At 48.9% G+C, this 12,550-nt stretch overlaps 3 protein-coding genes across 6 annotated transcripts in view; 1 reads left to right on the top strand and 2 right to left on the bottom strand.

Annotated features, from left to right (window-relative positions):
- The window catches only part of zdhhc8b (zinc finger DHHC-type palmitoyltransferase 8b), a 41,343-nt gene extending 40,492 nt beyond the window's left edge, over nt 1-851 (bottom strand). The window contains exon 1 of the mRNA XM_062451273.1: nt 545-851. Coding sequence (XP_062307257.1) covers nt 545-648 — 104 coding nt within the window. The 5' untranslated portion in view covers nt 649-851. The remainder of the gene's footprint in view (nt 1-544) is intronic.
- A 506-nt stretch (nt 852-1,357) lies between these two features.
- Nucleotides 1,358-4,455, top strand: pgam5 (PGAM family member 5, serine/threonine protein phosphatase, mitochondrial). Of its 2 annotated transcripts, none has more exons than XM_062451268.1 (6): nt 1,358-1,847; nt 2,001-2,173; nt 2,341-2,466; nt 2,661-2,749; nt 3,524-3,654; nt 3,834-4,455. In XM_062451268.1, the coding sequence occupies exons 1-6, from the start codon at nt 1,612-1,614 to the stop codon at nt 3,982-3,984; spliced, it is 906 nt and encodes a 301-aa protein (XP_062307252.1). In that variant the 5' UTR covers nt 1,358-1,611; the 3' UTR covers nt 3,985-4,455. The 2 variants fall into 2 exon arrangements, with proteins under 2 accessions (XP_062307252.1, XP_062307251.1); XM_062451267.1 differs by having other exon boundaries at nt 1,360-1,847; nt 3,521-3,654.
- A 65-nt stretch (nt 4,456-4,520) lies between these two features.
- Nucleotides 4,521-12,485, bottom strand: ankle2 (ankyrin repeat and LEM domain containing 2). 3 transcript variants are annotated; one of them, XM_062451263.1, is made up of 13 exons: nt 12,377-12,485; nt 10,472-10,971; nt 9,713-9,907; nt 9,389-9,585; nt 8,945-9,133; nt 8,699-8,821; nt 8,556-8,619; nt 8,292-8,473; nt 8,069-8,175; nt 7,745-7,935; nt 6,681-7,575; nt 6,397-6,528; nt 4,521-6,200 (listed from the first exon to the last, which is right to left on the bottom strand). In XM_062451263.1, exons 2-13 carry the CDS (start codon nt 10,962-10,964, stop codon nt 5,981-5,983), a joined length of 2,988 nt encoding a protein of 995 aa, XP_062307247.1. In that variant the 5' UTR covers nt 10,965-10,971; nt 12,377-12,485; the 3' UTR covers nt 4,521-5,980. The 3 variants fall into 3 exon arrangements, with proteins under 3 accessions (XP_062307247.1, XP_062307248.1, XP_062307246.1); XM_062451264.1 differs by lacking the exon at nt 12,377-12,485 and adding an exon at nt 11,806-12,346 and having other exon boundaries at nt 9,389-9,582; XM_062451262.1 differs by lacking the exon at nt 12,377-12,485 and adding an exon at nt 11,806-12,345.
- Nucleotides 12,486-12,550: the final 65 nt, after the last annotated feature.

Raw genomic sequence — 12,550 nt, 5'->3', positions numbered from 1 at the left:
GCAATAGCTTACTGATGGGAGGACCGTGTTTGCACACAACTCAGTACTAGATGTACCTATCCTTAATATTCACTGCTCGTCGTCAAAATCAATTGGCCGCAACAATTAAGACACTTCGGAAATGTTTAAGTGGAATCAAGAATCTGTAATGCAGCATGCAACAATGTAACCATTCCCGGCTTATTTGTATCAACTTTCAGAGCCTGTGGCAATTTCTCCCAGGCAAGAAGATGGCTTCTTGGGTGCTTTGACGACTGCCGCTAGCTTTTACAGGGATGTTTGTATAACGTCTGTTCTTAAACATTGGCTATGTTATGACAGCACCCGTATAGCAATTACATCCTACTAAATATATCAAAATGTGATACTTGCATCAGTCAAAATAAATAGGACCAATTTAGCCGTGAACGTCTTTAAACCAGGTGTCCAAAAACTTCACCAACATTCTCCCGACATGGACTAATCCCGACCAGGCTCCTACACGGGATTTGATTTAAATACATGAAACTTTTGATTCAATTAAAAGCAGGGAACACAAACTTACGTGAAAACGAAGAATAAGGTGGTGGACCCCACAAGAAGTGTGGCAGCAGTAGAGACTGGGATGTATTTGGTGGGTTTAAATCTCTTTCCAACGCTGTTGGGCATTCTGTAATTTCCACATTCCTCAATTATTTATTCCGATGGAGGTGCATGTCAATTTCCAGTGTGCAATTTCAACAAATGGGTTAACGGTTTAACCAACTCGTCTATGGGACCGCTAAAAGCACACAGATATAAAGATAGACAGGCAGAAATACACCGCTCCGAAAGCCTGGAGATCCACCCTTGCAATCCAGCCCACTAGTGAGGTCACAGAAACGCTTGAAGGGTGGAGCTTCGATGCAAAACGCAAGAGGGATGCTCGAGCATAGTAGACTGCAAAATAAATAACTATCATTAGGCCTAAGATTTAGAAAAGAGATGTGAATATAATCAAATATAATGTGTTAAGAGTTGTTGGCGTGTTGTTGATATCATGTGGTTAAACTCCGTAAATATCCATTATTCTAAATCAAAAATTTGAAAAACAACTCACAAAATACACAATTATGCTTTCCACATTTTATTTACATGAATGCATGGAGTGGAAAAAAAACTGACACTGTACAGATTGCCTAGAGGAAAATATGATGGGCAACGGTAACCTAATTAAACAGAGTTTGAAGCATAGGGTTTGAAGCCTCAAAAACTATCCACCCGTTACTTATAATTGTGTTAAATCAAAGTTTTCTCGCATACTGTTGGCCCCCTCTAGTGGCAAAAATGGTCACACTTTTGCGTTTATTTAATAACGAGCTCTATTGGTACTTCTGGGCAACCGTACTTCCAAGCACTTTGACCAATCAGTCTGTTGAGCGACCAAGTCAAGCTGAATCCAGGTAGACCACCATTGCAGGGTTTATTTTTAGCCAGCGATTAAAGAGTCACATGAAGATATTCTTGCATGTAGAAAACCGCAGACAACCTCGAGATTATCCTGCCCTGAGTCTTTTCAAATCATCCCGTCGTTGTGCGTTACGTTAGGGAAGTAGCTTTAGCTCGTTGCCCGATCTAGTGTTTCTAGCAAGTATGTCATATCGGAAAACATTCAGACTTGTATGTGGGTTCGCGGGTGGGTCTGCTGTTCTAGTTTTCGCAGTAGCCGCCGCCGAATCTCGTGGGCATTTCGGTACCCACAGCCGGGGAGAGACCAGCCCATGGGGTCGAATTCCAGCTATCCAGGCTGCACAGCCGGCACAGACGTGGCCAGCGGGGAGTCATACAGCTGGAACAAGTGGACGTACCTGGGACTTTAACTGGGACAAGTATGAGTCTTATTTATAACGTCCGACATGTCGCTTAGTTGTACAGTCTAGAGCTGATTATTCAGCAGCGCTGATTGACAAGAAGTCAATGAGGTTGATCGAGCTTAAACGTCTCTACGTTAATCTCCTCCGTTCCTCCTTGTCCTGAACTAGACGTGATCCAACTACGCTATTGAATGGAAAGAAGAAGGAGAGCTTGAGTGAAGACCCAAGCACAGAACAGGAGAATGGCAAACCCAAAGCCACACGCAACATCCTTCTAATTCGACATTCCCAGTACAATTTAAGTGGGACTGGAGACAAGGAGAGGATCCTCACACCACTAGGTGCATTGGAGACAGAAAATTCAGATCCCTACTATCTGCACTCTGTGCCCTTTGATTGTTTGTTAATATGTCTGAGCTTGAAAGTGAAGTTCCACAGTGGAGATTTAAGTGGTGAATGGTTCCAATGCTGTCAGCTGAATTGTGAGACTGTGTTTTTTTTGCACCAGGCCGGGAACAGGCAGAGCTGACTGGTCAGCGCCTAGCAACGCTGGGACTGAAGTATGACATCCTGATCCACTCAACCATGGCCAGGGCCACTGAGACCGCTCACATTATCAGCAAGCACCTCTCAGGTAACTTTTAAGTTCAACTTCAAGTTTGTGCTTCATACTGATTATTCAAATCAAATGTTATTGATATAGCCCTTCTTTCAAGCAAGTCACATAGCGCTTCATAGATCAGCCCATATAATCACTCGTTCATAATCCTTTTGTTCAGTTACTCAGAAAAGAAATGTGATTTGTCTTTCTTTCTGCCTTTGGTGAAGGAGTAGAATTGGTGAGCTGTGATTTGTTGAGGGAGGGCGCGCCAATCGAGCCCGTGCCCCCAGTCACCCACTGGCAGCCTGATGCTGTGGTAAGACACACACACCCCTGCTCTGGATTTCGACCGGGCCCCTGGTCCAGTTTCACATCATTAATTTACAAACGCTGTGCATTAAGGTTCCATTTACCGCTATGGTAGGCCCAGTACACCCCTCGTTTGGGGTCAGGTGGGTGAGCGGTTAGGGAGTCGGGCTATTAATCAGAAGGTTGTTGGTTCCTGGCCGTGTCAAATGACGTTGTGTCCTTGGGCAAGGCACTTTACCCTACTTGCCTCGGGGAGAATGTCCCTGTACTTACTGTAAGTCGCTCTGGATAAGAGCGTCTGCTAAATGACTAAATGTAAATGTAAAGGGGCAGTTGGAGGTTCTGTCGCAAAAACCAGATCCATGTTTACATCCACCTACCCCTGGACATCCCAACCTCCCCCGTACCAAGTTTCCTTGTACGGCTTAGCCGTAAGAAAGTGTAACTACATACCTGTTTTTAATGTACCAACAATGTTGGTTCTATAGGCATTGCCTTGCAGTTACACAGTAGTTCATGAAACCTTAATGTGAACTGTTGCCGTTTATTCTGTTTCACTTGGTCTGTTATATCCGCTGTGAAATTTCCATGCATTCTTTGTCACCCTCCTGTGTTGTCTGTTGTCTGTCTTACCATATTGGATCCGTTTCCAGCTCCTCTCAACACTGAATACATCATGAATTGCACTGCGATGACAATACTATTCAATGCAGTGCAATGGAATGTATTTAGGGTCTGTTTGATATGTCTCTCCACGCACCCTCCTTGCTGTGTTCAGCAGTACCACGAGGACGGGGCTAGAATCGAGGCGGCGTTCCGCCGGTACATCCACCGGGCCGACCCCAAGCAGACGGAGGACAGCTACGAGGTCATCGTCTGTCATGCCAACGTCATTCGCTATTTCGTGTGCAGGTGTGCTAGCGCGACCGTTTTGCTTTGCCACTGTCTGGGCCCATGCCCTTAGGACTCGCAGGCATTGCATTACTTTATGTTGACGTGTCCTCAATAATAGATGCTTCGGGATGGTTTTCGAAAATGTGGAAAGTCCCTGCTTGTATGTTAGGCTTCATGTTTGTGTTTGTGTGTCTCAGAGCTCTCCAGTTTCCTCCAGAGGGCTGGCTCAGGATGGGCCTCAACAACGGCAGCATCACCTGGCTCACCATCCGACCCAGCGGCAGGGTGGCGCTGAGGACTCTGGGAGATTCCGGCTTCATGCCTCCAGACAAGCTCACACGGACCTGACCCCCCCCCCCCCCCCCCCCCCTTTGCCATTGCGACAGGCGATCGGTCGCAGGGCTCATCCGCTCTCTATTTTTCCTTCAGTGTCTTGAGAGTTAGCTGTCAGTGTTATTTTTGTGAACGTGCAACGAATGCTACCTTGATGTGGTGTTGTGGTCTCTCCCCGTGCCGTACGTTTGCATTGCATCTCGGGAGCGCCTTATCCCTGCAGGTTTTGTATTGAACAGAGGGGAGCGCATGGGATCTGACCGCTGTTATGGGCGCCTGAGGAGCCAAGCAGGTTGAAAGACAACTCACCCGATGACGGTCATTCAACATGAATGTAACCTTTTTAAAGAATTTTGAAGAAACGGCGACAACGTCAAAAGAGAATTCAAACATATTTCTTCGTTTGTACGGGTAACGCGTATACCAAGGTTTTTTTTTCATGTGTTTGTGTAAGTGGAAACTTGGAATAAACTGTCATGGTATTGAGTTCCGCGGTCGTGTTTCACTCGGGGGGTTTCCGGGAACAGGATTGATAACCAGGAAAAAGGGAAGTGGCTCGAAGGACAGGGAAGTTTTATTGATTTCTTGAAAGCAAACGAATTTCGGACATACAGAAAAAGGGAGAAATAACACCATGAAAGTTTTTAATAAAGCACAGAATGCCAAAGCACAATAAGCATGTTTTAAGTATTTAGGTGCATTTTTGCAGAATTCCACATTCATGAAACCAGGATGACGTGGGTCCTCAACTTTGAGCACAAGCACAACAATCCAATCCTCTCAATGAAGGCGTTACCCTCAAATCCAGACGTTTATTTCAGGGATTTCACATTCAATATACCAATGCCCTTCACACGCTGACCAGCAGTCAGTCTCTGTATGAGTTATTAGTAGCCGATTTGGATAGACAGCTTTTGATTTCTAAGTTCAGCTTTGCTGACATTCTTTTCTTATACAGCAGTTTACATATATCTAAACGGGAACATTGTACAGCTTGGCCAGTTTGTCACAACTTCTTAAACATTCACATTCAATCAACTGGTACACATCTTGAATAGGCAGTAGCATGGTTAAGTACTGCTAACTTGTCTCCTGTTGAGGAAACCAGGAGACCCTTTCATACAATTTTATTTAGACAGTTATAGACAATAAGTTGACACCTCCTGGAAGTGAAACCACGGCGAAAATGAACAGGATGAACAAATCAACATTAGTACCTGAAAATTGAACACATCTTTATTTGTTAAATTAAATAAAACATGGAAGATCTCATTGTACTGTTCATCATGTTTCCCATGTTTAAAGCCAACAAACAGTGGACATGTTTGGTTTCTGTAGTCAAGTTACATCAACTTAACACACTGAACAGGATGTGGCAAATTTGGACAGAAGACTGGTCCATTGTTTCAGAAAATTAAGGCAATTTCTGAAAGTGACAGAAAAAAAACAGGAATTGGCAGTTTGTTCACACATAATAAAAACTTGGTTTTGTGCTACTGACTGACATACCAAAAATAAATCCTTAAAATATTGACATTTCTTTAATTTATTTTTTTAAAAACATCTATTTTCATTTAGCTTCATCTGCATCGAGGACTCTACACTGAGCTCCAGTGAACATCTATCTTTCAGGGAGTGCGGCTGTATTAATAGTTATTCAAAACAAATTGACTTGAGCTATGATACAGGTTCTTCACACTTATTATGAACACCTTCTTACTTTCAACTCGACAATGTCCACACTCCTACAGTACACACATTGTAAATTAACCCCCGTTTTTCCTCTTTTAAAATCCAGAGTGTACATCACAACCCGACATACTGAGAATCCCCTATGCAATATATAGAAGTACCACTACATTAATACAAATCCTCAAGACACTTGTGCATATTTTTTTGTTGTTTGTTAGGTATGTGGCTCTGAGCACAGCCTCGTTGTTGGAGCTGTGTCCTTTCTGGCCGTGTTTGGGGAAGAGGGCTTTAGCTGGGCTTGGCTTGGCTTTGGGGGGGGCTAAATGGGGGGGTCGTTGAAGTGCTTGAAGCGGAGGCGCTGGATGTAGCTGGCGTGTGCAGGGTTGTAGCGGCTGGGGCTGGGGAGGTCTGGGGAGCCAGGGTGCCTGGCTGGGCTGAAGCGCCCCCCCGGAGACACCAGGCTGCTGGCTGGGGAGCCCGGAGGGTGGGGGGCCTGCATCCTGGCTCTCTGGTTCTTCACCACAGCAGGGCTGGGCCAGCTGACACACACACACACACACACACACACACACACACACACACAGTAGCGACATCAGCATCATCAAAGCCTCGGGGGACTGAGCATGACTCGGGGGGTTTTCCCAATTCACGAGTGTATTCGGTGTCAACATTCAAATGTATACAAATCAAGAGCGTGGAACCCAAGGCGTGAATGCGCGTCAAACTGTGACTGACCTTTGCATCTGGGATGAGGAGAATGTCTGCATAGTGCTCTTCCATTTGTGAATGGCCGGGTATTTCTGGCCATCCAAGTCTACGGCTTCTATTGCTGACAAGACTTCTCTGTCCAACTTGGTCGGCGAGTCCCTTAAAACGAGATAACGAAACCAGAGATTCAATGACACTCTCTTCACTCAGCACACGCTTTCATCCGAGAGCGGAAATAGAAATAGTGCGAATGAAGTGAAACCAAGGATAGGGACAAGGACACATTGTTTCCGAGTCAGCCTCCAACTCACCCTTCGATGAAGAGTCCTTTCCTGATACGGGGCGGAGTTCGGACGAGGTACTCGTGGGAGTTGTCCAGGGACTTGTATGAGCCGGACGACCCTGAGCCGCTCACGTCTCTACCCCCGTGGTCCCAGGACTTGGACCGGGCGCACAGCGAACGCCCCCCCGCCACCGCCGCGCCCCCCCCGCTAGTCCTCAGCCCCGCGGCTTCCAGACTCTCCTCCGCCGTGAGGTACTCCTCGGAGCTCCCACTCCCGCACCTGTCCTCCCCCGACCGCCACCCCGCCTCCCCCGCCGGAGGCTCGGAGCCCGCCCGCTCGAACGCCGCGTCCTGGTCGGAGGGCTCCAGCGACAGACGGCCCACCCCGAAAGCTATCTCGGCCGGGCTCCTCTGGCCCCCGCTCCTCCGCCGCTCCCGGCCGCAGGGCCCGTCCACGCCGTCTTGCAGGGACATCCTCTCAAACTCCACCATCAGGTTGGAGATGGGCGACAGCAGGCAGGTGGAGGAGGAGGGCGAGGAGGTGGCGGAGGAGGAGGTGGCGGAGGAGGAGGCGCGGGGATGCGCCCCCTTGTCCCCGTTGTGAGTCCTTGCAGGGGGGGAGGGGCACGGGCCGTTCTTGCACACCGTCACCGCCGACAGGAGGCTGGCGTCCGAGCACAGCAGGTCGCGCTCCGCCGCCGTCTCGATGAGGTCGGCGCCGCGGTGGTGGTGGTGGTGCAACACGGGCAGGATATGGAACTCGCGGCCGACAGCGCCCTTCAGGCTGTCCTTGGCGCCGGCGGACGAGGTGATGCTGGTCAGGGCGGCGTTCTGCCGGTTCTTCATCTCCTCCAGGCTGATGTCATCGCCCTCGTCCAGGAAGGCGCCCACCGAGATGGAGTTGCAGAACTTCTTGGGCTTGCCTGCACATAGATGGACAGAAGAAGAAAAGAAAAAAATCACAGAGCCTCAGCGGTTATGCATCGACGGAATCATCCAGAAGCCAAAATAATCTTGTCGTGTTGATTTTTGAGGGTAGAACGAGCCACGTTTCCTAGCGGGGCTGGCAGAACAGAACAGGCTGGCTTCTACCTGGGGAGGGGGTCCTGAACCGGTTGGTTGTCTCGTTCTCTCCGGCCTCCATGTGAGCGCGCTCACTGAAGTCCTTCTTGCCCAGGAAGTCGTCCAGCTTGCGCAGGCCGTCCGCGGACGACAGGTCCACAAAGCTGTCCAGGAAGTCCCAGTACTCTGCCCAGGGGTGACCCAGCTCCCTGGCCAAGTCTCTGTGGAACGACACACAACTGCTGTTAGAGCATCAACCCCCACTGCTGTAGCCTGGTGTTGTCATGACAGGGATGCTGAATGGATATGTTGTTTTAACGTTATTATTCCAGGCGTGTGGTTGTAGCGACCTACCTGCCCACTCTCTCCGCCCCGCGGTCAGGGTCCGACTTGAGGATATTTTTAAAATGCCCCGCCCTGTCCCTGGGGGGAGTCTTCCACACCCTGCGGAACTCATCAGCCTGCAAGAGGGGACGCGTTTCCCGGTTACACACTTCCTGCAGTTCTCAAGCATGTAACGTGAAAATAGTCTTTGTTCATGCATGTGATGCGTGGACGGAGGGAAAACGGCACTGGCCTTCGAGGGGCTCAGAGGGCCTGCGAATGCCCTGACTGCCATGATGGGGTCGATTGGACTCCTTGCGAACTGGGAAACCAGCGAATGAGGAAGGCTCTCTGATGGTTCAGGTGACCAGGAAGCACCAATCACAGGCTGAGAGGAGTTGTCCGTGGCCCTCAGCAAGGGTATATAACAGCGGTCTGAAAGACGATACGTGATTAGAAAATGTGACGGTTTTTATGTGATTAGGATAATTCGATTTAAAAAAAAATGGAGACTGACCTTCCAAATAGTCACAGATCTTCTGCTTGGCTTCCTGGGTTTTGTTTTTTCTTTCACATATCACCTGTCAGGCCAACCCGTTGAGAAGAAAGTTATTCAGTCGTCGACACAAGTGTTAAACAAACACTTTAGGGAGTACTTACCTCAAATGGCTTCTGGTCGTACTTGTTCTTGCAATGTTTATCTGTGTCGGGGTGGGAGCACAGGACATTCACCACTTCAGGGCAACCGAATTTACAAGCAAAGTGAAGCGGCGTCTCGAATCCCTGGGTCCAAGAAAGACAAGAGCGCAAGGTAAACCAAGACGCTCCACACACACCCCATTACCGGCGGGCCTGTTGCCAAGAGACACAAATCTGTACGCAGACAGAGACGCTTGTGCGACTCACCGCCTTGTCTGGAGTGTTGAGGTACAGGTCTATGATGTAGCGGATGCGTTTCTGCAGCATGGCCTCCAGGTCGTCTGGGTACATGAGGCGCATGAAGTCCGGGTTCTCCAGGATGTCCAGCAGGAGCTGGGCTACGCCCGGCTGGTTCTCCTTGGCCGCCACGTGCATGACGTTGTACCGGCAGCCCTCCTGACGGCGTGAACAACACGGGGAGCACGGAAGCAGGGGATGAAGCGAGCTGGGAAAGCGTTTGTTTACAAAACGCTGACTCACAGATTTGAAGGAGTCAGGAGGAACCGTTGCCCTATTTAGCGTCAAGTGTCGCAATATTTATCTTAACTATCTCGACCGTTTCTACAGCGATAGGCAACAGTCGGGTCACGTATTTTCAATAAGAATCCTTGCCGGCCGGCCAGAGAGCTGCCGGGTGACGCCCTTCCTCACCTGCACGACGGTAGGGTTGTCCCCCGAGCCGATGAGATAGCGCGGGTTGCTCCAGACCAGCTCGCGGAAGGCCACCTCGTCCCCCTTCTCCACGGCCTTGCGCAGCTTGGCCGTCAGGTCCTGCGTGCGAGGGCTCTTGAAGCTGTTGGCCCGCTCTCGGTTGATGGCGTCCACCTCCATGACTGGAACGTTGTCTGCTGTGTGGACACAGTTCGATAAGGAGGGGGGAAGGAGAGCCATACAGTGGGAGTGGGACCTGGCAAAAGGAGAGGGCAGGGTTTTGTGGGGGGGGGGGGGGAATCCTTCTGGGGAAACATCACGTACCCTTGCACAGAGCCAGGCCTGGCTTCACAGGGGACACACAGGGGGTGGACTTGCTGGGGGAGGGGTAGTAGTCACAGACCCCTCTGGCAAACTTCTCCGCATCTTCCCGGTTGGCAAAGGCTTTGAATCGAGCTCCTTTCATCGTCTTCACCGCCTGAAGAGCCTCCTTCTTGTCTGAATAGACGTGCGCCCTCTCTGCGGGCGGGCGTGAAGGAGGAGGGACGGTTAGCAATGCATACCACCTCATTATGGGACGCCTCACAACTGTTTAGCAGTCCTATGTTAAATGCTTCTAAAAGGGGGGATTTTAGGTATGAAGTTAAAAATTAAATAAAAAAAACGACTCTAATCAACACCGGTTTTCATTCAACTCCTATCAGGAAACAGTTGTGTAACCCCTCCAATGGCACGCTAGGATCTCTTGGCAGAGGAATGAACACAAACAACTGGTATTGACTGAAAACAGGGATAACCTCCAAACAGCAAGGTCAGACAAACAACAACAAAGAGGACTTTACCTGACCGGGTGTTACTTAGGTACTGCGTCCAACCTGTGGATAGCCAGCGTACAACCTGTTTATAACCTTGTCCATAACCTGCTTAGATGTACTGCTCTAACTGGAAAAGGGGATGAATGATGTACCTTTTCGAAGGCATCAACAAACCCTCTCTCTGCCTTTGCATCGCTTGTGAACGCCGCCGCGAACAACACGGCACAGAAACAAGACGGGAGGTGTGTGTGTGTGTGTCCCCTCTTACCATTTCTAGCCAGCACGTCTTCCCACAGCGGACAGACTCCGTAGTAGAGCGTCGGGGACACGGGGGCGCTCTTCGAAGGAGCGTCCGTTTTAGACTGGGAGCCAGCGTCCGTCGCGCCGACGCTCCAAGGCGTCCCCGACTCGACGGAGAGCTGCTCCTCCTCCGGGGGGTTCAGTCCTATGCCGTAGCCAAAGTCCACGTCCTCGCTGGCAGCCTGCAGCGGAGGGGCGGCGGCGGATGTGGCACGTGATGACGCTGGCACAGGTCTGGCCTGGTCGGCCCCAGCGGCGGCGGCACTGTCGGCGTCCGCCGCGGCATTGCTGTCCGTCTCGACGGCGCTGCCCCCCGCCCCGGCTAGGACTCGCGCCAGCTTCCTCTCGAAGATGGCCCGGGTGGTGGCCGTGATCGGACCACACTTGAGGTCGGCTCTGGTGAACTCCTCGCGAAGCTCGTCCGAACTTAGCCCCCTCAGCCTGGTCAGAACCGCCTCCATGCTTCTGCTATGTACGGGGGAAATAGCGGTTCAAAGGGTTCAGTGGCGTTAACTAGTTTGTAGCAAGACATGAGTAATTTGATGACATTCATAAGCTATTACACTTTGATCCATATGGTTGTGAACACAACCAACTCTACCATAGATTAATCTGCATTCTACTGTAAATACATGCCTGTGAACCTAGGTCTGGGGAAAGTGTTTTTATATCACTAAATGCATATAAAAACATATTATTATATATTTTTTGGAACAGTGACTTTGTACTGTGATTCTCCATGCCTTCCATGACTAAACTTGAAGTGATCAAATTTGACAACAGTGAATAAGCACAAAGCAGCGCATCAGAACACCAGCAAACTAGACCCTTGGCGAGCCTGTGCCAATTGAGATTATATCAAATAACAGCTATGCACTCTGAACAAATGGCCAAAGACTGTATGCACCGTCTTGGACAGCCATTTAGCTACTTGAACAGCACACGCCAAGAAAATCTATTGAGCATTATTCAATATGCAATCCGTTCAGAGATTAAGCAAATTGCATTATGCACAAATGCTTTGATCCAAATCTCGTTATGATCGGGCAAAATGTAGCAGAGGAGCCTGTTTACATGTGACTGCTCACCGATTTCTGAAGGGAGAGGGATAAACCATAATTTGCCATTTTAGCCAATACAATCCCACGCTGTCACGCCCAAGTGCCGTTCCTGATAATTTAGCTTCCTAGCTAGCTAGCCTTTCCGAGCAGTATCAATTTGATATCTCATGTCTTCATGGTGATGTTGCTGATATTATTTATATGTAAAAATGACAAGCGGCAAATATACCTCTGTACTTACCGGGGGTCATTTCAATTGCTGATCTTGAACAATAAGGGTAATCTTTTTTAAATTTGCAGAGATATAAACAGTTGAAACAGACACAATGCTCAAGACGGTCTGGAATAGTCTCATTGTTTACAACGTAATGTGCGCATGCTCCCTTCCAAGGGAGGGCATCATGCTCGCAAATCTGACAAGTTAGCGCTAGCTAGCGGTTCAAAGTACAGAGGCGACGACTATTTATCAGCAAGCTGCAAGAACGACAACGAGCCATCTTACGACATGAAGCAACGATTACGTTTGAATCCATTTGAATGTGAAATTTATGTGGCTGGCTAATCAGCACAGCCACTTTGGTAGCTATGGTTATGAGAAATAGCTAGGCCAGCAAACGTAAGCAGGTAGCTAGAAGTGTGTTAACAAGCTAGCATCATGCTACCAACAAGTTCGAGATTTCTTTTATGTAAAATATGATCAAAACGCGTGTGCACATACATCCATTTGTTAATGCAGTCCATAGCTTGGCAATAACCACGCACGCAAACATTGTGATGACAACATATAAGATCTACGTAGTTAACATGCTAACCTCCTGCTCAGCTCCCTGGATGCCCGCACCGCGACGGTTTAAAAATGTGTTCAGGAAGGACCTCAGAGTTAACAAAAAAAATGCCAGACCAAAACTGGAATAAATTATCTGTTAAATTCGGCAAATTGAAGAAAATCTCTGTAAACATATTTTATTGAAGAAAAAAAATGTTGC

This window comes from Osmerus eperlanus, chromosome 25, assembly GCF_963692335.1.
Source record: "Osmerus eperlanus chromosome 25, fOsmEpe2.1, whole genome shotgun sequence".
NCBI classification, from domain to species: domain Eukaryota; kingdom Metazoa; phylum Chordata; class Actinopteri; order Osmeriformes; family Osmeridae; genus Osmerus; species Osmerus eperlanus.
The sequence above is the reverse complement of the archived record's forward strand: the minus strand, read 5'-3'. Positions and strand labels throughout refer to the sequence as shown.

Excerpts from the sequence above, each read along its gene's own strand:
- pgam5 (XM_062451267.1), top strand. The coding sequence starts at position 1,612 with ATGTCATATCGGAAAACATTCAGACTTGTATGTGGGTTCGCGGGTGGG. Across the intron at positions 2,467-2,660 it reads TATCAGCAAGCACCTCTCAG|GAGTAGAATTGGTGAGCTGT; the intron begins GTAACTTTTAAG and ends CCTTTGGTGAAG. Across the intron at positions 3,655-3,833 it reads ATTCGCTATTTCGTGTGCAG|AGCTCTCCAGTTTCCTCCAG; the intron begins GTGTGCTAGCGC and ends TGTGTGTCTCAG.
- ankle2 (XM_062451263.1), bottom strand. The coding sequence starts at position 10,964 with ATGGAGGCGGTTCTGACCAGGCTGAGGGGGCTAAGTTCGGACGAGCTT. Across the intron at positions 6,529-6,680 it reads AAAGGACTCTTCATCGAAGG|GGACTCGCCGACCAAGTTGG; the intron begins GTGAGTTGGAGG and ends TCTCGTTTTAAG. Across the intron at positions 6,201-6,396 it reads TCCTCATCCCAGATGCAAAG|CTGGCCCAGCCCTGCTGTGG; the intron begins GTCAGTCACAGT and ends TGTGTGTGTCAG.